The sequence below is a fragment of the Rhinolophus sinicus genome, linkage group LG13 (assembly GCF_036562045.2).
Source record: "Rhinolophus sinicus isolate RSC01 linkage group LG13, ASM3656204v1, whole genome shotgun sequence".
Lineage (NCBI taxonomy): Eukaryota > Metazoa > Chordata > Mammalia > Chiroptera > Rhinolophidae > Rhinolophus > Rhinolophus sinicus.
Genome location: NC_133762.1, coordinates 15,534,316 through 15,559,197, shown reverse-complemented (window position 1 = coordinate 15,559,197; position 24,882 = coordinate 15,534,316). Strand labels below are relative to the sequence as shown.

At 57.4% G+C, this 24,882-nt stretch overlaps 1 protein-coding gene across 7 annotated transcripts in view; it reads right to left on the bottom strand.

Annotated features, from left to right (window-relative positions):
* Positions 1 to 5,105: 5,105 nt before the first annotated feature.
* The window catches only part of RASGRF1 (Ras protein specific guanine nucleotide releasing factor 1), a 63,479-nt gene continuing 43,702 nt past the window's right edge, over positions 5,106 to 24,882 (bottom strand). The window contains exons 16-27 of one of the 7 annotated variants that reach the window (XM_074317370.1): positions 24,210 to 24,335; positions 22,779 to 22,949; positions 22,181 to 22,287; positions 21,598 to 21,710; positions 20,415 to 20,475; positions 18,855 to 18,958; positions 18,633 to 18,717; positions 16,123 to 16,320; positions 14,985 to 15,064; positions 9,599 to 9,716; positions 8,642 to 8,710; positions 5,106 to 6,350 (exon numbers count right to left, since the gene is read on the bottom strand). In XM_074317370.1, the coding sequence (XP_074173471.1) occupies positions 6,258 to 6,350; positions 8,642 to 8,710; positions 9,599 to 9,716; positions 14,985 to 15,064; positions 16,123 to 16,320; positions 18,633 to 18,717; positions 18,855 to 18,958; positions 20,415 to 20,475; positions 21,598 to 21,710; positions 22,181 to 22,287; positions 22,779 to 22,949; positions 24,210 to 24,335 (1,325 nt within the window). In that variant the 3' untranslated portion in view covers positions 5,106 to 6,257. Of the gene's footprint in view, positions 6,351 to 8,641; positions 8,711 to 9,598; positions 9,717 to 13,486; positions 13,742 to 14,826; positions 14,942 to 14,984; positions 15,065 to 16,122; positions 16,321 to 18,632; positions 18,718 to 18,854; positions 18,959 to 20,414; positions 20,476 to 21,597; positions 21,711 to 22,180; positions 22,288 to 22,778; positions 22,950 to 24,209; positions 24,336 to 24,882 lie in introns of those variants that run through there. The other 6 variants (XM_074317371.1, XM_074317369.1, XM_074317372.1 and 3 more) reach the window with 6 other exon arrangements.

Here is a 24,882-nt window from a genome sequence, read left to right as displayed (position 1 = left end):
TGCACGGAGCGAGGCCGGAGCCTTCCTGTACTTCTGGCGAAGGGAGCACAGGGCTCACCGCCCCCTTCAGGGTGACTCAGATGCAGCGCCCAGTGCTTTACGTGAGTACCGTACTTCCCCGGAAATGGGACCCAGCCGGGCGGTCAGCTCGAATGCGTCTTTGGGAGCAAAAATTAATGTAAGAGCCGGTCTTATTTTACTATAATACAAGACAGGGTATAATATAATGTAATAAATATATAATATAATACCGGGTCTTATATTAATTTTTGCTCCAAAAGACACATTAGAGCTGATTGTCCGGCTAGGTCTTATTTTTGGGGAAACAGGGTACACTTTCTTAATTCTTACTATTTATCCCCATTATATAGATGAAATGACTGAGGCACGTAAGTGACTGGCCTCAGGCCACACAACTCGTAAGAGCTGGAGTTTGAACCCCTGGCCCACAGGGTCCAGAGTTCTGTACAGAAGTAGCATCTGCCAGCTCAGGAGGTGAGTGGAGGTGAGCCCGAGGCCTGCCCACCTTCCTCACCTCCAGGCCTGCAGCGTGCCTCCAGCCAACTCTTCTCCTGACTCTTGCCTGCCCACTTCCCTTTACGCTTTTTTTTCCGGCAAATTTGCTGCTTTACCCCTTTTCTCCCTAGAACTTTATCCCCTCCCCAACTGTTACCCACAGGTTTAGTAGCTGGTTTTCCACATCACCCATCAGAGTCAACGTCTGAGCATAGAAGCTGGGCCACTCACAGATTGCACTCCCCTGCAAGCATCTTGTAATAGTAGCAATAATAATAATAATAATAAGTGCAATAACAATGGGATGTAGTAGCTACTGTGTACTTGATTTTTGTTATTCAGTGCTCTGGGTGTACACATACCCACTTTCTAGATGAAGAAACTGAGACTTGGGGAAGTTAAGTAGGCCGGCTGGTAAGTGGTGGGGCTCTCTCCACACCCACGTGCTGATTTTACAGTAGGTGGGCAGAGGATTGCCTAAGGCGTTGCCCGATGACTATCTGTAGGGAGGCATGTATGGATGAGTGGATAGAAGCACAGGGTGGATGTATGAGAAAATGGCTTTATGGCTGAATGACGGAAGGAAGGAAGGAAGGAAGGAAGGAAGGAAGGAAGGAAGGAAGGAAGAGTGATGGATGGATAAATGGGTGGATGACGGAAGGATGAATGGATGATGGCTAGCTGGCTGGCTGGATGGAAGGAGGGGTGGATGGATGTACACATGGGTGAGCAGAGAGTTCGTAGAGAGAAAGGTAAGGAACGCAGGACTTGTATAAGTGTCCCTGAAGCCCCACAGGATAGCCCTGCCTCAGTTGTAATGTCCGCCCACTGCACTCCTCATGAGCCTGCAGGTGAGCTCCCTGTCCTGGGAGCTCCACCTCCACACCTTTCCTCCTGCACCGAAACTTCAGGTTCTTCCCTGAACCTCTGCACCCCACACTGTCACGCTTTATCCTGTACTGTGTTGGAGGGTGTCTTGCAGAGCTGGTGGGTTTACAGCCCGTTTGCACCTGAGTGGCCGATGGTCTGAGTTGGTGGCCATAGCTAACTTGGAAACTCAGCTTTCCTGTATCTTGGCGTCTTCACTGAAATGGGGGTAAAAATAGTAGCGAGTGTTTGTGCTCGAGTCCCAAGCCTGACACACTGCAAGCCACACGCCAGTGGTGGCAGCAGCATCAGTTGTCATTACTGGTTATTCCGAGTCCGATGGTCAGAGGCTTGCACTATTGAGGGTGATGTTTGAAGGGCTTTGCGTCCTGCACAGGAGAGCTCTGGAGGTGCTGTGCTCACCTCTTAATGAGGCTTGTGGGTGCCAGGAGAGGACTCTGGAGTGGAACAAGAGTGGGCGTACGTGTGTGTGAGGCTTGGAGGCAACGAAGGGAGAGGAAGCGGTGGCTGGGGCCACGGGGAGGCCCCAGCCCCTGAAGAGGCAGTGACTCTAGAAGGTCAGCAAGTTTGCCTGGACCCTGCCCCGCGTAAGTAGGACGTTGCTGACTTCCCTTCCCCGAAGTGAGAAATGGGCCTTGACTGTTTCTGGGCCATGAGTCATTTGGTCTGAGTGTGGGTAATAATTGCCCAGTAAACAAATAATATTGCATATGCTGTGATAAGGGCTGATAAGGGGCTGACTGAATGAAATGGAATCAGGCCGGGCGAGAACGAGCCTGCGATTTCACCATCAAGCTCGGGATGATTCCGCCACCGCCGGCCTCCCCCACCTGCCGCCTACCTGGTCTCCTGGCTCCCTGGGCTCCGTCCCAGCTCCCTGCACGGCTGTCCTTCACTCTTCCTCATCCCGGGCGCCCTTCCCCGCTCCGCTCAGCCAGAAGCCCTGGCCATTTCTGTTCCTCCAAGGCCCAGTTCCGTCACTTCCTCCGAAAGCTCTCTGACTGGTACCCGCTTTATTTTTTATTTTATTTTTTTAAACAGGAGTAAAATGTAGCATAGCATCCAATTAACCACTTTAAAGTATACAATTCAGAGTTTTCCTGTCAATTTATCTAACTCATCTCTGGTGACTGGAGCGCTTTTCAATGAGTAGTTACCTTTCCTTCTTTCTGTCTCTCTCTCTCTCTCTCTCTCTCTCTCTCTCTTTCTCCCTTGAGGTGAAACACATAACATGCAGTTGACCATTTTAAAGTGTACAGTTTGGGGTGTTTAGTGCATTAGTGTTAATACAACCACCACCTCTCTCTTGTTTCAAAACTTTGTCACCCCTACAGAACACCGCACACCCCTTAAGTAAGCACGCCCCGTTTCCCCCTGCCCCACCCCCATGGCAACCATTGATCTGTTCTCATTCTCTATGGATTTGTCAGTTCCTGGACATTTCATGTGAAAGGATCATATGACATGTGACATTTTGTGTCTGGCTTCTTCCACTTGGCATAATGTTTTCAGGGTTCATCCAAACTGAAGCATGTGCCCGTCATGTTTCCTTTTTAAGGCTGAAATGTATGCACCACACTGGTTACCCACGCGTCTGTTGATGACGTTGGGCTGCTTTCACCGTTTGGCTATTGTGAATGGTGCTGCTGTGAGCACTTGAGTACAAGTTCCTGCCGGACATATTTTCTGTTCTCTTGGGTCTACACCTACGAGTGGAATTGCTGGGTTATAGGGTGACTGTTTGTGTCACTTTTTGAGGAACTATCAGGCAGTTTTTCACAGCAGCTGCACCATTTTACAATCCCACCAGCAATGTGTGAGGTTCCTATTTCTCTTGCAGAAAGTTATTTTCCGTTTTTATTTTTAAAATTCTTATCATAGCCCTCTTAGTGAATGTGAAGTAGTGTCTTATTATGGTTGCGATTTGCATTTCCTTAATGACCAGTGGCGTTGAGCATCTTTCCATGTGCTTACTGGCCATTTGTGTGTCTTCTTTGGAGAAATGTCTATGCAAGTCCTTTGCCTGCTTTTCAAAATTGATTTGTTTTTTTGTTATTGAGTTGTAAGACTTCTTTCAATATATTCTGGATACTAAACTGTTTTGCAGATACATGATTAGCAAAAATATTTTCTCCCGCTCTGTAGGTTGTCTTTTAGCCTCCTATACTCAGAAGAGGAATTACTGGCATTATTGTCATTTTTAAATGAATTCATAACTAATTACTTTAAAAGTTTCCCAAAGTTCAGGTTTTTTTTTAAAATAAGCAGTGAAATTTTATTATTTTTTTATTTTTTCCCGAAAGTTTTAGTTTTGAACACACTAATCAGTAATACAATTTTATCAACTGATAGAATGCACTTATGTAAGGTTCTCAATAATTTTTAAGCATGTAGAGCGGTCCTGTAGACCAAAAAGTGTGAGAGCTGCTGGTATGGGGTGGTGACAGAGGCGGTGAGGAGCTGTCACCTGACTGGAAAGACAATTTGGAGGCTGACATCAGCTGGCCCTGGTGAGTCCTTGGATGTGGGAGTCATGGGTGACCTCTGGGTTCCTGGCTTGCACAACCGTGTGGGGCTGTGGGAAGGTGCCGGTGTGGTTAGAAGCTGGTGATGTCAGTGTGGTCTGGCTGAGTTTGAAGTGGCAGAGGGCGCCCACATGGAGGCTGGCACTAAGCCGTGGGCTGGACTAGAACGTGAGGCTCTTTGCTTTGTGGTCCCACTCCAGCTGGGGCAGGAGGGCTCTGCGGTCAGGGAGTCAGGAGGGTGGCTGGGAGCTGGGTGCCGAGGAATACACAGGCAGGGCTTGACAAACACCTGGGCGGCACCTTCACACGCCCGCCCGTGACAGCCACCAACCAGCACCCCTCTCCCGCAGCCACCGAGGCCTCCACAGGGCCAAGGTTGGGAAAGCGACCATGATCATTAAACACAGCGAGAGCGAGAGGCTGGTGAGCGGCGACCAGAGGCCAACGGGCAGCACCATTTGCCATTGTGAACCCACTTACCCTGAAGGAAACCGGGGACCTGGGCCAGTCTGCTCTTGTGGGCTGAATTTAAAAAGCTCCTTCGTGGGGTTGGAGGCAACAGACACCCTGAAAAGCCAAACAGCCAGACACAGGCAAGCAGAGAGGCTAACCCAGCGTGCCACCTCTCCCCACGAACCACCCACAGCCGGAGCATGCTGTCTCCTTTCGGGGACGAGAGCCGTCTGTGGTTCACGTGCAGAAGGGGCACGAAGCTGGTGCTAAGGCGGAAGGAAAACTCGGTAATACCGATCCTGTCCTTGCTGAAAATTCTGGTATTTTCTTCGCGTTAGAGTTTTACATGAATTTTGACTTTTAAAAAATTATATTAGAATGTTATTGTTATGAATATTGTGGGTGTGATGTTCTGGGAATTCTGATGCTAGGTCAGCGGAAGCCTCTTAGCTTCTGCCTGAGACCCCGTGGATGTGTGACCTCACCTCATGAGAGACCCCACGCAAGAGCCGCCAGCTGGGCCTGGTGACCCGCACAACTCGGACAGATAACGGAAATCGTTTCTAGCGATTCATTCCTGGTAACCGAAATCGTGTCCCCATGAGACTGTGAGTCCTCATGAAAAGCAGAGGTGGTGTTCTTGTCACTTGCCTGATAAGGCCAAGTGTTCATCCAGTACCCACTTGGATGCAGCGAATGAGTGAAACCCCTCCATACTCACTGTTCACCCTGAGATAGAATAGATTTATTAGCAAGAGGTAATCAGGAAACATAGATTTTTACAAAAATGGAAATTTCTGTTTTCCAAACAAGCCGTAAGTTGAAATATTTTAGGACTTGAAGTAGGATTCCCACACCACTGGGTATTGCTTACAGCAGAGTTGCCTGTCTGTCTGTCGCAGTGGAGCGTGCCTGCCACGTCAGCGTTAACCTGTGGTCTGTCCTGTACAGTGTAAAAATGGGGGACTATTCACAGAATAAGCACTACGGCACTGCCTTCCTGCTGAGAGGCGTCAAGACGGACTAGAGGCTATGCAATAAAACACGTGGTTACCGCTTCCTAATCCTAGAGTGCGGGACTGTTGTCACGAGGCGTACAGACTTAGAGCATCTCATGTAAGCTGGAAGCGGCCAGCAGGCGCTGCAAGAGGAAAAGTGACGTTTTCGTGTGTTCCCGCCCTGCAGGGAATGCCGGCAGCGCTGGGCAGAAGTCGGCTTTGTGTTGTGATTCCGTTTTCCTCGTGGGTCCCGGGGCCTCGTCCGGTGTTACTGAGACTGCTATTCATGCTGTCTAGCTGGTGGTATTCCTAGAGCAAGGAGCGCCGGGCTGCCTGGGTGACATGGCCACGTGGTCATGTCATGGGGTGTGGGTCTCCGGCAGGTGACAGGGAGACAGGGAGTTTTGAGACCTGCGCTTTTGGCTGACAAAGCTGCTTTGGAAATGCGTCACCATCAGCGAGAAGATCTGTCGATGATGACTTCAGGGTATGGTTCCCCCTCCCGCCCCCCCACCCCCACCCAGTTATAATAACTACATGGAACATGCTGGCAGGCTGCTGGGGGCCGCTGAGCCCAGGCCCTGGGCTGCGGGCGGGCTCTGTGTTCCCTCCTTTGCAGAGCGACGGGCTGGGTAGGGCAGACGAGGAGCAGAGCTGTGGGAAGGACCAGGCGTTGCAGGAGACGAGGGCTGGGAGGGCGGGCAGGCGGCGTCTCAAACGGTGCACAAATTCACAGTCTGGCTCTACAGGACTCGGGCAGGAATGGATTTGTGTGTTTGGAGAAGCACGTACTAAAGAAGAGAATCCAGAGAGACCCAACGAGTATGTACAGCGTCACAGCGTGTGTCCGTGGGCGGCGGGTCTGCACCCCGCAGCTTCAGGTGGGCGGCTTGGGCTCTATCCGGAGAGAGGACTCGTAGAGGCTCTCTTCGTCCATTACAAAAGATTGGTCCAGTAGATATTGGGTTACCTGAGAAAGAGGCGAGAAAGAAAGCAGTGGCAGGGTGAGGGCATTGTGGACCCCGCATGTCCCCGGGAACCGGGCGCTCTGACTGGCACGGCAGGCAAAGATGCCTTCAGTGGTGTTGTCTCAACATTGTTTGTCATAGTGTTTGTTGTTTGTTAGCATTGGCTCAGCAGTAACGCAAAATGACATATGGCCAGAAGGATCCTGACGGCTGCTCTTTGGTGAACACTAGGTGAAGTATTTGGGGCTCATACTAAAACACGGATGTGAAATGTCCAGTGTAGAATCTAGGCAGCAGGTGTATGGGTGTTTACAATTCTTTCAGGGTTTGTGTACATTGGAAAAATGTACTTAAACATGAGGGTCACATTCGCACTGACAGAGGGTCCCCCAAGACCGGAAAGTGGAGTAGGCTGCGTGAGAGAAGCTTCCCTTTTCTCCTGCTGCTCACTCAGAGGCACAGTCTTAGCGTGGGAATCAGGAAGACTCCCCGCACAGAGAAATCATCGTCTGTCCTCCTGTCCCCCACTCCACGCTGCTCCCCAGTGTTTGCTGCGTCCCCGCACATTAAATGTGCAAGGAGAGCTCGGAGCCCAACCTCATGGGTGGCCCCAGCTGCAAAGAGTCCTTGCAAAGCTCACTTATTTGTCAGTTGTCGAACCAAAGGTTCAGTTTCCCCCGCAGAATCCCAGAGCAGAAGGAAGACAGAAATGATCTTTCTTATTATGTACTAGGGAGTCTCCCGAGAGCTGCTTGAGAAAAACCAAGCCTCTGTTGCGTGCGTCTGGGCTACGTGAGGGGTGGAATCGCAGGTCTGTCTGCCGATTACCAGTCACATGAGTACAGGTCTGACTGGGGGCCCACCGCAGCCCCCCCAGGAAGACGCGTTCAGATAGCACAGTCCCGAGGAACCCACACCCCCCGATAAGGACGGCCGCTTCACGGCCATGTGGGAAACTCGCCTTTTATGCCTCGCTATAGCTTCCTGTGAACCGCCCTTTCCAGAGCACGCAAGTCTGGACCCTGCCAAGCCCTCCTCCAGAATGAGCAGTGCTCAGGATGAGTTTTCCTAAAAAGTTCTGCTCTGGCGGGAACCTGGCAGCAAATGGCACCAGTGCAAAGCTGTTAGTGAAAGGATGCGAAGGGCAGTGACATGTATTTGTACCGCACTTGGGGCTCAAGGGAGTTGAAGGAGAAGGGGCCCGAGGCCCAGTGCAGTGCCTGGCGCATAGGACGCGTTCAGGACGTGCTTGCGGATTGAGAGAGGGCATGCAGAGCAAGGAAAAGGTGGCCCAAGTGGTTAGTCTGCTGATGTTTTTCTCCAATACGGCCATTGGCTGTGAGACAGATTCCGAGTTCACAGAGCATGGCAGAAAACGGATTCTTACAAAGCAAAGCTATTACCGAGGACAGGAGACAGGAGGCCCAGTAAGAGCTTGATTTTCTGGTGTGCTTGGGGTGTGTCTGGAGCTGGATACTTTTGTGAGCTGCCAACTAGAAAGTTAAGTGGATATAAAGTGAACAGCTCTCTGGGCAGAGATAAAGATCAAGGGATTGGGAGCCGGAGTCTGGATTAGCCAATCTCAGTTGTGTTATCTGAAAAATGGGGCTAACAGTGCCGGGTTTGAAGACGGAACTGAGACTAACATGCCAACCACTCTCCTGGCAGCCTCGCCATCTACTCACGACGAGTCCAGCTCTGTAAGCCCGTCAGGGCTCCCTGTCGTCCTTAGGACGAGGCCCCAGGAGCCTACATCCCCTGGTTCAGGCCTGTCGGAGGCTACTCCCTGCTTGCCTCAGAAGGGGGGCCCCCACCTGTGCCCTGCCCCACTGGGTGCCTCCTCCCAGGCGGTCTCTCCAGCCCCGACAGGCACAGGCTGGGGGTTCACGCTGTCACAGCGCTTTCCGTTCCCTGTGCCATCAGGTGGTTTGTTTCTCTCCTTGTCTTTAGCATCAAAAGCGAACCACCCAACTGTCCATCGTTACAGAAGGCTGGCTTTCCCTGCAGCCAGGAGGGAGCGAGGACGCTCTGCTCCGTAGATGGTACCTGACTGTGTCATTTGGGAAACTGTTTACTTGTGTTTGCATGGACACAAGAAGTGGAGGGGACCGTGGCGGCTGGGGGGCTTCTCGCCGTGCGTGCCGTGCGCCCTTGATGACTAGTGAGCGTATTGCCTTTCAGAGAGGCTGGCAGCGCAGCACGTCTTCAGGCAGATTCGACGTGACGATCCACCCTGCGGGGGCAGGTCCAGCTCCCATAGGAGCGGCAGTGACCGTGAGAATGCCACCCTTACCTTTGCTTGGTGTTCTATTTTGTAGGCGGTCTGTTGAAACTGGCGAATCTCTCGGATGATGTGGGATATCTGTGGGAAGGAAGGAGAGTTCCAGGTAAAGACAGGCTGCTCTCCAGTGCCGCCCCCCACTTCGCAGGGCCAGGACAGGCACATCTGCTTCCCACAGGCGTAGCTCTGGGGAGGCCCCACGGAGGCACTGTCGTTTCCTTTGAACCAGCAGTGGGCTGCCGTGGGTGACACTTGTGATTGAGAGAAACAATCCGTTTGAGCAGTGGGCCTAGTCAACATCTTAAAGCAGGTAAAGGCGTCTGCCGCACTCTGAGTGCCCCCGATGTGCAGGCTCCCCCACCCCCAAAACAGGGCTCCCAACCTGCGTTCCACAGAGAAACCCTGCCTATTAAACAAAACCTTAGGTGGAGCCGCCTACAAACCCGATGCAAGCAGAGGCTCTCCGCTTCAAGTGTGGAGGGGAGAGGAGATGGAGGAAGCCAGGCTCCCTGCTCTCAGGGGCCTCCTCTCCCCTCCCAGGTCCCAGGTTCTGAGGAAATCTGACACCTGCTGGCTTGGGAGCTGCTGCCTAAGTGACTGTCCGGCGCATAAAGCCTGTGTTTATCTGGACAGAACGGACAGGGTGCGGATGAAGCCATGGGCTTCGGAGCCAGACACACAGGGCTCTCGACGTGACTCTGCCTTTACGTAGGGGCGACCTTGGCTGCTGCAGGAGCCTCCAGCCTGTGCTCCTCTGTAAGGTGGAGGTGGAGGACGCCACGCGTACCCCCCCAAGTGTGGGCATTACAGGAGGGGGTGCAGTAAGGCTGGCTCGGGGTGGCCAAGCACTAACTGCTCGTTAACCGGAGTCCCGGTTCCCGTCGGCCAAGCCGGTGGGCCCTACCTGGCGGGCCCAGGGCTGGGGCTGTGTGTTGGGGCCCCGACCCCGCTCCGCTGTGGGAAACGCACCATTCGCATCTTGGAGAAGTTGACCAGGCCGTCCTCCGTGTAGTTGGGCGTCCCTTCCTCGATGAAGGCCAGGTCGGTGAGGTACATCCCCAGGTAAGGGACACAGGGAGGGTCACAGCTTGGAAGCAGATGGCATTAACAGAAGGTTTTCACTCAACAATAGGAACCTCTACTGAGCACACAAACCTGCATGCCCCTGGCTTGGCTGGAGGCAGAGGGTTCCTATGTACTGGGCGTAACAGGGTGACATGGGTGGACGGAGCCAGGGCTTCTCCCCACCCGCCTCTCCCCATGCCTGAGCAGCAGGCCTCCTGCACCTCGCTGCCCCGCCGCCAGCGTTCCTGCCCACCTCTCCGTCTCTCCATGGACGCTCCGTGCAAACCCTGGCCGAAAATCGCCCCCCAGAGGGCTTTGCACCCCCACCCCATGCCTGCCAGTCTCCCTGCTCCCTGGAGCTTCACCTCTGTCTCTGCTTCATGCCGCCCAGCACTGGGGTGGGTGCCAGAGTGGGGAACCCTGGCCTCTGAGATCACCTTCCTGGAAGTGGCTTCTGGGTGACGCCGTCCATGACTAGTGACTGTAGGGGGCTGGCATTTTTGGGAGATGGAACCAGGAGTGGTGGCCCTGCCTTTCCCGTTTGGGCTGAAGCAGGGGCTCCTGTGACTGCTCCATCAGCACTTGTGGGGAGCGAGGCTGGCTATGGGCCGGGTCCGTATGGCTCCCTGGGGGACTCCCTGGGCTCAGCACAGACGTAGGCGGACTCTGCACTCAGTGTGGGCGACCCTTGTTTCCTGCCCGTCTCACCTGTGTCTCCTCGTGCCCACTTGGCAGGCCTGTCACTGCAGAGGAAGGTGAGGCAGGGAGGGTGGCCGAGTAAGACCTGGCCGCTGCCACCCGCCTGATTGTTGTGTGACCTGGGGCCTGTACTGTCCCCCTCTGGTCTGCAGGCTTGCCCCGTACAACAGAGCTGATGCTAAGGCAAGTTTTGGTCACCTGAGGGTGGGTTTCAGGTGATGTCCCCACAGTATTATATAACATTGACTCATTAGGGCCCAAACATTGGGTTGTCACTTTGCCTGGTACCCAAGGGGACAGGGCTGCGGTGGTCTGGCTTTGATACTCCTGCACTTGCCGGCCTCCTCCCCACACTTTCTTCCTTTTAAACATTAGCAACGTGTCTCAGGATCAGAATGCCGGCCGGTGCCAGGCCCGCAGAGCTGAGCAAGATCAGTACCGTTGTTTCCCCGTTGCTTCTGGTTACCTGTCTTTACGGCGGGTGTGCTGCTTTCCCTTTCCTGTCACGATAGGGAGTTTTCCTTCTTATTGAAATTTATTTGGGGGAAAAAGTGAGTTAATTTAAAGGAGATGGTTAAGTGAAAGCGAGGACAGTTGGCACGTGAGTGTGGCCTAGTTGTGAAGGAGGGAGCCTTGCAGTTTGGTGAACAGAGGACAGAAGCGTTTTTCAAACTGTGGGTCTCGACCCTTTCAGGGGTGTTGAAATCAATTTACTGGGTGTTGACCAAATTTTGAAAAAAGAATAGAACTAAAGATATCTGAGTTCGGTGCGTGGACTAAAGGTATATGTTGCTTTGTGGAATTTTTGTTCATGTTATACGTATATGCATTTTTATACAGGGCTACACTGTCAGATATACTTTTTTTTTTTTTTTTTTAACTGTGGGTTGTGACAACAATAAAACCAAACAAAAAAGCAAGGGTCACACTGATGGCCGACAGACCTGTCTGATAGTTACATGCCAGGCTCCCAGGTCTGTGGCGGAATTCTGAGGCCGGAGGGGGTGGCGGTGGGTCTGAGCGCAGGGCAGCCCCTGGCCTGGGGGGTGGGGGGCTCCCAGCACCGCGTAGCTTGGATGCAGGGAGACGGGGGCCAAGGGACTGACTGAAGGAGGCTGTTTCTGAAGGCCCGACGGGTCTCTGACCACCAGACCAGTGAAATCATCGGGGGTGCTCTGGGTCCTGTGCTGGGTTCCCCGGGTATTTATTGTGGTTCATGGGCCAGGTGTGTCATGTAGTCACCTGCAAGTGGCACCGCCAGCCCCAACCTCTGTGCCTATTTACCACCTTCACGGTGAGGGGCCTCCAGGAGGGCCTAGGAGCAGCACCCTTAATGCAGTCTCGCACGCACGCACGCACACGCACACACAGAGCAAATCCACACACGTAGCCAACTCACCAAACCCAGACCCAAGTTGGTTAATGTGTGGGGTTGCCATAGTGGCCAGCAAGGGGTGGGAGGCACCCCAAAAGGGCACCACGGCAGGGGACTGAGCCACACTCAGCGTCTGAATGAAAGGGGAACATGCTGAGGGCTTCCTGTGGGCCAAACACCCATCTGACTAGCTCGGAACTTTCCCTGTGGGCATTTGGCCCCCCTCAGGTGGGGTCCAGCCCCAGGTCAGGACCACCCAACAAAGCGGCTAAGGGGGTGGCTTCCTCTTTTGGCAGACCCGTCACATGCCTTAACCTGACATTTTAGGGAGCAGAGAGAAATGCCCACCCCTATTCTAGCAGCTGTCTCTTGTGTTTGGAGGCCCCAAACTTGATGTTTCTCTCTACTGAGAAATGACTGGTGACGTCAAGTGGGAGGACAGAGACCAGACAGTCCCAGCTGCCTGATCAGCTCCCCCCCAAGCCCAGGACCTGGGGCCAAGCAGGTGTCCCCTCTCCTTCCTCCCTCCTCTCTCGTCTTCCCCCTCTGTCCTACCCCAGCTGCGGGAGGGGCCATGTTCTCTCACAAGACCCTGCTTGCTCCTTATCAGGAATTTCCTCTCCTCAGGGAGCGTGTGGGGGCCAGAACCCCTGTGGTCAGTGCCCGAGGTTCTGGCACGTGGTGCAGGAAAATTAGGGGCTCAGATTTTGGGGGGGAAAGCAATACTTTTGGAGTGGGGGAGGGAGCTCAGAGTCCTGTCTTGCTTTTGCCCCTGGACACTGCCTGTTCTGTTGTCTCTTTAGCAGGAGACCGACTGAGGGCGTGTGGGATGGCCTGTGGTCAGCCGGCTGCCTGGCCCCTCGTAGCTGCTCCCATCCTTAATTCCGGGGAACAAAGGGGAAAGACTTGCACTGCAGTAGCCCGCAGTAACAGCCTGTCCCCTGGGTTCCTCTGAGTGGAGGGTTTCCTATTCAAACTGAAGACAAAAGTGCAGACAAATGTGTGCTGGGTGCACATGAGACAGGCAGGCGAGGCCGACCCCAGAGAGCGGGTGACCGAATTGTGCTGCTGAATTCAGTTCCCAGCCAATGTGGTTGCTGTGCTGGCGGGAAGGTTCTGACCACTTGCAGGCTGAGGAGAGGGGCCAGTGTCACGGGCTTCACACGGTGTGGTGTGGGGAGTGAGAAGGGGGAGATAAGGTGGCTCCTGTCGGGGAACCCGGGTTAGCAAGCACTGGAGGTGGGCCAGGGGATATTTAAGAGAGAGGCTGGGGGCAGTGAGGTAGGATTTGGGGGTGCAGTCTTGGCTGGTCAGGTAAGACCATTCACTAGCCTGGTTCTGGCACAAGACAGTGTTTTAATGAAAAGGGACAAAGAATGGGGCTGAGCAGCCACCTGGGGAGGCCATCCCAGGCCCCCTGTCTGGGCGGGCACCAGCTGTGCCCTCAGACTGCCACCTCACTTCCTCTGCCCACTGTCCCCTGCCTGGTGAGCCAGACGCCAGTGTTCACGCAACACGCTGTCTGTGTAAACCTTAGTGTCTCAGGAGAAAGGGTGCGGAAGCGTTTGCCCCAGGTGGCCCCAAACCCCCTCCTCCGCATGGCTGGGCCTGGTCTGCAAAGGCGCGAGCCCACTGGCTGCAGGCCTCAGCTCCCAGTGTGCCCACAGGCCCTGCGCCCTGTGTGGCAGGGAGCAGAGGCGTCTGGGAGAGGCACTTACACAGCCCACGGGTAACCTGAGAGAGGGGGGACAGTCAGGATGGGGACTCAGACAGAATGGGACCACGGAGGCCGTGGAGGCGGTGACAGCAGCAGTGGACGAGGAAGCCATGTGAACGAGGCAGATGGAGGCGCCCGGGCGGACGCACAGTTGGTGAATGCACGGTGGGCAGCTCCCACAAGCACAGTCCACAGGGCTCCGGGAGCCCCGGCGGGGGAGAGACGGCCGGACAGCACAGATGGGTGCAACATCTGTCTGAGGACACAAATAAAGTGGAGATGGTCAAGGCAATGGGACACGGAGCTGGCAAGGGACAGACCAAGTACAGCAGGAGGAAAACGAGAAAGGCAGACGAGGCTGGCGGGGTGCGCGGTGCTTCAGAGCCCCTGTCCCCAGGCCCTGGGGGTGGTGAGCTCCGTGGGGCCCCTCAGAAGGGAGGGAGGAGAGTCCTCCTGGGCTCGATGGGAGCCAGGACCCGGGGTCTCCCGGCGTCTGTCCAAGGTCTGACGAGTAGCCAGTCAGGAGGGAGAGAAAAGGTGGGGGCCAGCCCACTGGGGCAGGTGTTCAGGTGCCCACGGAGGGTACAGTGGGGCCAGTCAGTGACCGAGGGCAGCGGCTGGTTAGAGGCCTGAAGTGCCTGTCTAATGGGAGGGAGGTGAACCCTCGTTTCATGTGAGTGTGTGGCCACAGTGTGTGCGCAGGGCCTGGGGCCTCAGGAGGCAGCCCAGGCCGACCAGAGCACTGGGAAAACAGGGAGAGGGTGGCTTACAGTGGTGGCTCTCCTGGGGCAGTTTCTTCCCAGGGAGTCTTTGCCAATGTCTGGAGACATCTTTCGTTGTCATAGCTCGGGGTGGGGCCAGGGAGACTGCCAACATCCTCCAGTGCACACGATGGCCCCACAAGGGAGGCGTCCCTGGTCTACATGGCAAGGGGCCCAGTGGAGAAGCCCCGCCTCCCAGGCGGTGCTGGCGGGGCTACGGGCACTGTGCCTGGGGGTGCAGGGGGGCTCTTTGCAGACTGAAAGGTGTAAGTGGTCACACTGCATTTCTGTGATTCTAAGATGCCATTGTCTGTAAATGCACTTTTATTTTATGACTAATGCCCGAGCAAAAAAAGGGTAAAGGAAACAATCATATTAAATAAGCACGTTGACGTTAAGACATATCCCAATATCAGAAATATTGAAATGCGAAAAACAATGTGCATTTTAGAATCAAGGAATCTAGCACACTATTATCACAGCCACTGTGCTTCTGGGGCCTGCACTGTTCTCCCCGTGCCTCCCGGGAAATGCCGCCAAGACTGAATTTCTTTGGCAGGCGGTGGAGGACACAGCTGACCCGCCCTGGGGCTCTGGGACGTCTCGGGGTCTTGTGGGCAGACAAACGGACACACAGACAGACAGACCTCCTGCTCCAGCCAGATGGGGCGTGTGAATGCCTCTGCAATGCGGTTCTACAATTTAAAAAATAACGGTGACAAAATGACACACACTTACTTTTTCAGAGCTTCTCTCAGATTCTTAAATCTGCCCTCTGATGACACAAGCTTTTGGAGCTTATCAATCAAAGCTTTTGTCTAGAAGGAATTAGAAGTATTTACTAACACGCAGCGCACGTGAAGGCCCACGCTCTGGCCCTCTGCGGTTCCAAACCATGTTTGTTTTGCCCACCGTGGGTGTGCAGACTCGGGGACCTCCTGGGCACCCTGGCCCTAACTTCCCGAGCAGTGAGACACGGATCCCCATGCTCACACAGCCCTCAGAAATACGGAAGTGGGGCGTGGGGGTCCGAGTGTCGGGATCCCGAGACCTCAGTGGTGGGGAAGGACTTGGTGGGTCCCCCCAGGAGCTGGCAGTCAGAGGATGTGCCGTCTTCTCACACCTTCACTTTTCTGTATCAGGACACCACCCCATCCCCCTGAATTTAGGAATCAAGAAAAAGTATGGCAACAAGAAAAGCCATCGGTGCCTTTGGAGGCTGAGCCCGTCCTCTGGTGTCCGTCCAGGTGTCTGTCCAGCCCCTGCACATGTGCAGGCTGGGCTTGGGCATCCACCGTGGGTACCAAGCAAGTGGCCCCCTTTCAGGACAGCTGCCCCCTCAGGACCCCAGTGCAGGGAACGTTATTCCTGAGGCAGAATCCACATACGGTTTTTCAGAATCATGTTTTGAATGAATGAAGGTCAAGCCCACACTTAGGATCGCCACTGCCCGGGGGGCATCAGGGACCAGCTAGCGCTCTGGTGGCTGAAGGGCTGGTGAAATCAGCCTCGGGAGGGAGCTGCAGGACCATCTGACCGCCGTCTCCGCAACCTGCAGGCCGGACTGGCACCCCCATGATGCCACCGCTCTTGTCCCAGATCAAGGAGAAGCGCGCAGGGACCAATTATCACTGTCTTATACCTCCCACTTGGGGGCGTTAATTATTCAAGTGGGACATAAAGACCCATAGGACCCAGTGCCACACCTGGGGTCCTGATACCTGGACGTGGGTGACAGAGGAGAGGAGGTTCTCTGTTGTCCCTGAGAGTGCTGGCCTTGCCCTGTCCCTTGGCCAGCGCTCGGGACACCCGGCCCCCGGCCTGGCCCGGCCCAGCCCAGCCCCAGCAGGCAGTGGTGCCCCCTCCCGGCCCACACCTGCTTAGAGACTTTGAGCCACGTCTTCTTCAGCCGGAAGATGGCGCTGCGGTTCATGGATGAGGTGATCTCCAGCACGGCATTGTAGTTGTGTAAGCAGCGGCATATGTCGGCCACGGCCACCCACTTCTCGATGGCGCTCACCCTCGCGTTGACGTCCTCATTGCGGATGATTTCTGAAGCAATCAAGTTACTGATCTGGGAGCACACACAGTAAGACAAGAGAAAGGTGGGAGGGGTAAGCATCGCCGGTGTTGCAGATGCTGTGGTCGCCTGTTTGAACATCCCCAAAGAATCTTAGGAACAGCAGGGGGACGCTAACAGCTCATCGGGCGGCTGGTAGAGACGCAGGACACAAGAGTGAGAAGTCACCTCTGCATTAGCAATGCCAGTTAGGAACTGGTGAGAAAGATCCTTCCAACATACCCATGGGGATCTGTAAGTGACCTAGGAATTATGTCCTCTGGTATATGAAAACAGGTTACCGAAGCTTATAAAAGGTTTGAATAACGAAGAAAAAGATCAAATTTCGAAATGGAAATGTAAATATGTCATTTTTCAAAAGCATTACAAGACAAATATCATCCTAAATGGAGAGACTAGAGCGTTCTCTTTAAAACCATGGACAAGATTCATTGTCACCACTGCCACTCACCGCTGTCCTAGGGCTGGGACAAGGGACCCGGGGGGGGGCAAGTGCAACCCCCTGAGTGTAAGTGGCTCCTTAAATTCTCCCCTTGGGCACCCTGCTTGCCTCACCCTGGTTCTAGCCCTGCCACTGCAGATCCTAGCCAGTGCCACTCAGTTAGACAAGTTAAAGCCAGAAGGACGGGGCAACAGCAAAAAGAGCTGTGCCAGGGAGGTGAAGAGACACAGCTGCAGGCCACCATCAGCCATGTCACGGAGGCGCACGTTCTGCGTCGGAAAGAAATGGTGGGTTTTTACACGGATGGCCCGATGCCACGCGGTGCCGAGGGCAGCCCTCTGGAGGCGGGTCGCGTGGGCTCAGTCAGAGCAGGTGCTCCTGCCACGTGATGCTGGGCGTGAAACGGAACCTCCTCGAGCCCGGGTCTTCATCCAGCAAGTGAGGATGACAGGATCAAGTGAGAGGCTGCTTCTGGATGCTCTAGCACGTGCCTGGCCCGTGGTAAGCGTGCTACACAGGCTCACGTGCTACACTGTCGTTTACTAGCTTGCGGCCTGGGCCCGCTGTGGGGCGGGGGAGGGAGGAGGGCGGCATTTGGCTGCCTGCGCTGTTGCCGGAGCTGCACGGCAGGTGTGGTCCTGGGGCCGGAGCTGCACGGCAGGTGTGGTCCTGGGGCCGTGCTCGCTCCTGCCGAGGTGAGGCGGTCCGTTCTGCCACTGTGCTCCCTGCGCGGCAGTGCCTGGGTCTCCAGGACCCTCTCGGGATGAGGTGTGTGCTGGGGGGTGTCCCTTGCTGGTGTTGACGTGAGCTGGCCCTGGCCAGGCGGTCGGGACAAGTGCACCATGTGCTCCCACTTGCAGCCATCAAAGGCTCTTGACTTGTGTTGGTTAAACTCAGAGGAATGGAGACTCCGGCTGCGAGAGCCCTCGGGGCTGTCATGCGGCTGGAGTGGACGCCCCGTGGTCGCAGGGGTTGGAGGACGCAGGGCAAATGGGGGGGTTTCGGGAGAATTCTTCTCATAGCCCGGCTGTGCAGCAGTGGGGGCCCTGCGCTGCCAGATGCGATTTAGAACAGGAACTCCACGGAGGGGCGGCGGTTACGTGGATTAGAGGGCAAAGAGAGAGTGGGTGTTCCCTGTGACGTGCGTCACGCCCTAGAGGCGGCACGGTCCAGCCCCCGTTGTCTGCTGTCCCGTTTCCCCAAGAAGGGGTCTGGGTGTGGGGTGCACCCCTCTTAGTGCCCTGCTGAGTCCAGGCCTTTCCAGCTGCACACACGGGGCCACTTCGCTGGTCCAGGAAAGCTGGGGGGGGGTCCAGGAGGAGGAGGCTGGAGAAGCCCCACATGGGCCCCAGTTTCAGCAACTTAGTGGCCTTGGCCTCTGACGTTCTCTCGCGGGGCCATCCCGCCCAAACGCAAAGGCAAGGAAGTGGGCAAGTTGGAGTTGGGACTCGGCCCAAACTGCAGCAGATTCAGAGGCTTCTGGGTCATGCAGGTCCGAGAGGGGGGTTGTCTGGCATCTTCCCGCCAGGTGTTACTGGCTTCCAATAACAAGAGGAGCCCAAATGAGCAGCACAGCCAGGCCTCCTTCCCATGGACTCTCTGGGAGCCGCCTGTGGGTGTGGGCTCGTGGGAGCCAGAGCGGGGCTCAGAGTCCCACTGCATCTCCTGAGCCCCTCCCAGGGCCAGCCCCCGTCAGTCGGCCGAGCCGAGAGGCTGAGTGAGGATGAGAGAAGCAGGAGGCCCAAGGCCCCCGGACAAGCGGGTGGGGGTGAGAGAGGACGGGGTGTCAGGTTGGAGCCAGCCCCCACCCCAGGGCCCTGCCAAAGAGGAACAGGCCGAAGGGCACTGCCCACCCCCTACTCACGTCGTTGAAATGCTTAGTGGTTTTCATGATGTAAGGGGCCCTTTCGTTCTTCTCCAGTTTCATCCATCCTTGTCCGAAGAACTCCCTGTAGGAAGGAAGGGGGACAGCAGGGCGGCGCGGTTAGGGGACCTCCCTGATTTCTTCCCTTTGCGGGTGTCATTCCAGGGGAGTCGCTTCCTGTAGAGCGTGGAGAGAGGGGCGCCGGGTGCCACCGCCACTCACTCGTATGGGATCTTCTTGAAGATGAGATGGTCCAGGAGGGTGAGCTGCTCTGCGATCTCCAGGGCGGAGTGGTTTTCAAAGGGCTCGGCCTTCACGCCCTCGGCCTGGGGGAGCAAGGTCCGTGTTAGGCCCACGAGGGTCACCGCCTGGCTTCTGGCCACTTTTCTGACAGACGAGGGGAGGTGAGGAGAGGGGACGAAGGGAGCCGCAGCCAGCGTTCGTCACGCCCTGTGTGCTGCAGCCTGTGCCTTGTGCTCGCCCGTTCAGCCATCTCTCACGGGCAAGGAGCTCCTGTCACCCCCAGCGCGTGAATGAGACAACTGGGCTTCTGGAGGTCAGTGACTAGCGCGTCCCTGGGGCCAGAGCCCGGGCCTCTGGCCCCAGGCTGTGATCTGTCCCCGCAGGTTCTGTCTGGTCCACAACGGGCTCCATAAAATCCCCCCTAAAAATTCGTTAGTAGACAGGCTCTCACAGGAGCGACTGCCTCCTGGGACAGCTGACTCCTTGGTCCCAGGGCCACCTGTGGGTGGACCTCATCTTTAAAGGTGTCCACCACCCGAGCCCCTACAGCGGGGATATCCTCAGGAAACACTAGCCAGGGGCCCAAGGTGGACACGGGGAGGCCGGGGTCCTTGGCACAGAGGCCTCACGGGAGGTCTCCTGGATCCGGGAGGGGCTGGGGGCAGCTGGGGAAAAGGGAGCAGGGGACAACTGCTGGTCTGGGAGGAGCCTGCGTCCACCAGGATGAGTCGGGAGCAAGCACTCCCCACGCCCCCACCTCGGGAGGCCTGGGTACATGTGCGTGTGCGTGTGTTACCCCACGGAGTCACTGGGGCTGAGCAGAGCTGTGCGGGAACCCCAGCGCAGGAGCATGGGTGTGGGGGGGCACGATGCCATGGGAGTGACAGTTCTCAGGGAGGCAATGGGGACGCCGTGTCACAGAGTGTGGGCCCTCAGGGGAAGGGAGCCCAAGCCTGAGGCAGGTGCGGGCAGGCAGCTCAGCCATGTCCACTGCTCGGCCTGGGATGGCTGACCTGGCCGGCCTGGGGACGGCAGAGGGCCGTGGCCCAGAAGGCATGCTGGGTGAGGAGGAGCAGAGAGGGGGACCTGCGCACAGCGGCTGGGACAGCTCCCTCCTCCTCTCACAGGGCTTGCGAAAGCCCTCATGACAGAAGCTGTGTGCTCTCTGCTGAGGCCCCTGGGGCCTCCTGCAAACTGGATGTGCCCCACGCAATGTCAGGGCCACCGGCAGCTCAGCGGCACTTTGTCTGGAAGAGTCTTAGGCTGTTATGGAAGGAACAAGGGGCCCTCGTGCTCGAGGGGTAAACACTGCAGCCAGGCCCTGCAGGAAGCGGGGGCAGTGCAGCCCCTCCCCACAGAGGGGCCCTTCTTTCAGGGTCACCTGGCGTCTGGCCCCAAAGGGTCACGAGCCGCACGTGTGGGTCCTGGCACCAGCCCTGCACTGCGGCTCTCAGTGGGGTGACGGTGCTGTGGTGGGGGGTCCTGGGGTGGGGATCCTGGGAGCCGGGGGCAGGGGGGTGGGGGGCAGGCCCCACTCACCATCTGCGTGATCTCTTCCAGTGTGATCTGGTTATCACCTGGGTCCTCCTGCGTCAGAGTCCTGGGGACAAGGAGGCATGGTGAGCCCGTGCGGTCTGCACCCCCATCTGGGTGCAACCCCCATCTTTGCTCTGCTCTCCCATTTGCCAGGAGCCCCTTCCCCTTTCTTCCTGATGGTCCATCCTCAGGATCAGCTCCCTGACCGTCCCGCTGGGCGAGGTCCCCTCTGGGGCTCCCTCAGCCCCAGCCTCCCAGTGTCTGCACTGTCCCCCACGAGACCTGGGCCGGGGGCTCCTCGGGCAGAGTGATAGGAGTAAAGGGGGCTGGGGGCACCCGGAGCCAGGCCAGGGCTGGGGGACAGTCAGGAGAAGTGCACTGTACCCTGAGGGGCTGGGGCTCAGCCCCCGGTGGGGCCCCGGGGAGCACAGAGGCTGACTGCATGTGTGCATGTGGGGGGTGGGACCCAGAGCCGGGACTGACGGGCTGGGGCCTGGGGGCCTCTGGCTGGAGGGCAGCTGGGGCAGAGACGGCCCCTGCGGGCAGGGGGCAGTGAGAACAGGCCAGAGTGAGGAGGAGAGGCTGGCCCTGCGCCCTCGCCTCAGTCAGCCGGTGGGAGCAGCCCACACCCCCTGAGCAGCCTGCGGAGGCGGCAGCCGGGTCACCCCTCCTTGTTTACCACGTTCCAGAGGAGCAAAAGGGGCTCAGGTCACACAGCAAGTCACTGCCTGCGTGAGCTCGGACACGGCTGCCTGACTGCCGCCCTCCAGCAGGAGAGGCAGCCTCGGCGGGTGGAAAAGTACAGGCTTGGGGGCAAGTCAGCCCAGTTCAAGACATTCCCGAGCACCGACAGACAGGGCCAGCCAGCGCTGCCCACGGAACTCTCTAGAATGAGGGAGTGTTCTTTATCTTGCTGCCAGTACAGAGCCACCAGTCACGTGTGGCTTGTCCGGCTGAGGGACTGAAGTTTACATGCCACTGGGCTTGAGAATTAAGATTGAATAGCCGTGCGTCGCTGGTGGCTCCCCTGTGGGACCGCAGGTACTAGACAGGCGGGAGCAGCTGCGGGCAGTGGCCTTGCCTCTAGGAGGGCAGGGACGGACGGGGCGGGGGAGGACGCCTGGCCGCACAGCTGCCCGAGCGGGACTCCTCCCTCCGCCTCCCGCAGGTGGAGGCCGCCGGGCACCTGATGATGTTGGCGGCAGCCTTCCGCTCCTGCGTCAGCAGCTCCGGGTCGTGCATCACCTCCTCCAGGAAGCCGATCACCTTGCACTTGAGCTCGCCATTGGTCTCAAAGTCCTGCGTGGGGGGGGGCGAGGGGGGTTGATGGTGGCTCTGGCTCCTGAGTCCAAGCTGCCCTGTGGGGTCCCCGCCAAGGCCAGAGGAGGAAGCCACGGTTTCTGGTTCTGGCCATGGGGGCTGCCCCTCCTTTCCTGTTCACTGGCTCGTGGGGGCCACCAGTGAGGCCTGGAGACCCTCAGGCAGAAGGCACTGGGCCAGACCAGGGCCCGTCCCTGTCGGCTGCACCTGGGAGGTGGGGCTGTGGGAGGGAAGCCCTACCTTGAGCCCTGCAGCAGGGAGGTGGCGAGACAGAGGCTTCTGTCCCCTTGAATGTCCTTGATCCCCCCAGGGGTCTGAGCAGACTCTTCTGAGACTGTGGCGAGGGGGGTCACACCCACTGCCACACGGACGCCTGTCCTGCTCTCTCTGCCCCATCTGGTCCCTGGGTCAGTGCCTGCTGGCCCCAAGGTCCCCCGGCCCCCACCCACCTGCGAGTGCTTGGAGACCCAGTGGCGCAGCACGTTGAGGACGCGGTTGGTGGCCGCTCTGCGGATCACAAACTCCTTGTCTCCGTCCCGCTGGTCGGCGGGGAAGCCTGTGGCGGGCAGCGTGGCACACAGGCCAGAGGGCGTGAGGACGGAACCCCGAGGCAAACCCCCGGTCCGGCTGGGCTGGGCCGCCCCTCGCAGCTGTGGCCGGGAGCGCCCTGGGCGGCGGTAATACAGCGTTTGGCAAGCAGCCCAGGCTCTGGCGAACGAGACGGGATGCCAGGGGACACCGCCCGTACCCACCCACCTCGAGCAGACTGCGTCTTTCAGGGGCTGCTGGAAGGCTCTGGCAGCCCGCCCACACCACAGCCCTCTGCTTGTGGCGCAGGACCAGTGTATGGAGGTGGGAGGGGTGGTGGCGGGGTTCCCAGGGGCAGCGGGGTTCACTACGGGTCCCACTAGCAGAGGGGGCTGGTGGGAGGAAGGGGCTGCAGGCGGAGGGCCAGCACCGGCCACGGCCTGGAGCCCTGAGTGCCAAGCAACCACAGGGGGACGGGACCCAGGGTCAGAGTGTCACCGCGGCCTCGCAGCCCGGCACCTGCGCTGGCCAAGGACAGCCTCCGGTACTTCTCCTTGTTCGGGGTGCCCTCGTTGGCGCCCGCGGTCGCGATGGCAAAGGCAGAGGCCGCCGACAGGGCACTTCGGTTGTTGTCCATGTCACGGCAGGGGGTCCTGACGACCCCGTTGTTGTAGGAGAAGAGCGGGAGCTCTGGAGGGAAGGAGCCAAGCCTTAGTCCTTCCTGTCCCAGCCTCAGGCTGAGAGCCGGGCCCAGGACCCGGCAGGCGGTGCGGCTGGTGGGGCCTGCCTCCTGCCCCGCCTCCCTCTGCCTTCTGCTGACGGGCAAGAGGTCCTGCCACCCGCCTGCTTCTCAAGAAAGTCGCCAACCACCCCTTCCATCGCTGCTGTCCCAGACCCCGTCACCTCTGGGCACAGGCCGGCTCGAGGACAGCAGTGAGTTTTCTTGCCCTTGTCCATTTGCAAGGGACAGGTAACCTGTCCTGTGTCTGACATGGGTAGTTCATGCTGACGGGCTCACTGGCACAGGGGGCATGGAGAGCCCTGCGCACCGCGGCCTCCCCTTACGAGCTGTGTGGCCTTGGGTAAGTTACATAACCTCTCTGAGTCTCAGTAACTCTGGGATATTAACACCAGCTTCAGCGGGTGGCGGTCCAGATGGAAGGAGGTAACGTAGGTACTTAGAGTGTGTGACAAGCTGTACGTACTCCATGGACTGTCAAGGCCATTAGGAATAACTTCTTAGTAGTAACAGCGACAGAATCTGACTGTGGGGACCTTTAGCTTCGTCTTGTAAATGTGGAGAGCAATCCGTGCTCAGTTAGGACAAAGTGACAGCACGTAAGCTGTGAAGAGCCACTGATGTACTTGAAACCCTCAGCTGATTTCTGGCATCCAGCGTGTCTCAGGCTGTGGCACGCCCGCCGTGCGTGCCGGCAGTGTCTGCAGCAAGGTGACCTGTTACTTACAGGCTCTCTGCAGAAGCTGAGCTCTCAGAGCCCTGTGTGCCGGGAGGTGTTTTGTGGGAACAGAGACCCAGATTCCTGGAGGCCCCTTCAGGACACAAGCCTAAGACTCGGCAACCCATCCGTCTTTTCCCTCGATTGAAACATGGTAACAACCGGCCACTCAACAAGGCCACCAGGTGACTGCAGGGCCACGTGGAGCCTCACACGGGTCAGGAGCCCACGAAACACCCTGGACCCGGGTGTCCCGAGTGGCCCACCTGCGTCGGGTGGGCTATGACCTTCATCCGGGGCTGGGCGTGACCTGGCCGAGGGGACAGGCAGGGCCACCCGGCCAGTGCTGCAGCCCCACCGTCCCCAGGCTCATGAAGTGTGAGACGGCTCCTGCACTGGGGTCGCCCTGGCGGAAGGATGCCTCCCACATGGCCGCCCCCTGCCTGGACCTCATGTCCTCCGGGACTCTGCCGTTTCGGACTGGGCTTTGTACCTGAGGGATTTTTGCTCTTGATGGATTTGGGTGTAGTTGGTGACTTAGTGGGCGACGGCTCAGTGTCACCATCGTCACTCGGGTTTTCATCAGTGTCTGACTCTTCCCGCATGGAGACGTCCGAGCCTGGGGGGAGAAGGAGAGAATTTTACAGTCCTCAAATGGCCATTGATTTTAAAATTCAGGGCTCTAATTTATTGCTGCAGAGCAGAGTAAGTTTGGGATATACCTGGGGAAGAGGTTAACAGCTTTGCCCGGCCCTGTCAGCCCTGTCACGTGCCACTGAGCGCTGTGAGTCTCCAAGAGAGCTTTGCTCTCCCTGGGCTTTTCACGCCTTGACGGGCACACCTGTGCATCCCGTCAGAATGCACAGGCTGATTCAGAGGTCGGGGTGGGGGCCTTTATAACAAGCTCCCAGGTGACGCCCACCTGACTGGTTCATGGACCACACTATGAGTAGCAAGGATCCCTGCGGTTTTGTTGTGTGTGTGTGTGTGTGTGTGTGTGTGTGTGTGCATGCACGTACCTTGCCCCCGCCTACCCAGGAAAGCCCTGCTTTGGACCTGCCGTCCCAAGCCCTGGTCACTAGCACAGTGTCTTGGTTTGGGTAAGAACGTACAGTCTCCCCAGTTCTGGGACACTCCCTGGTTTACACACTGGGGAAAGCTGGTGG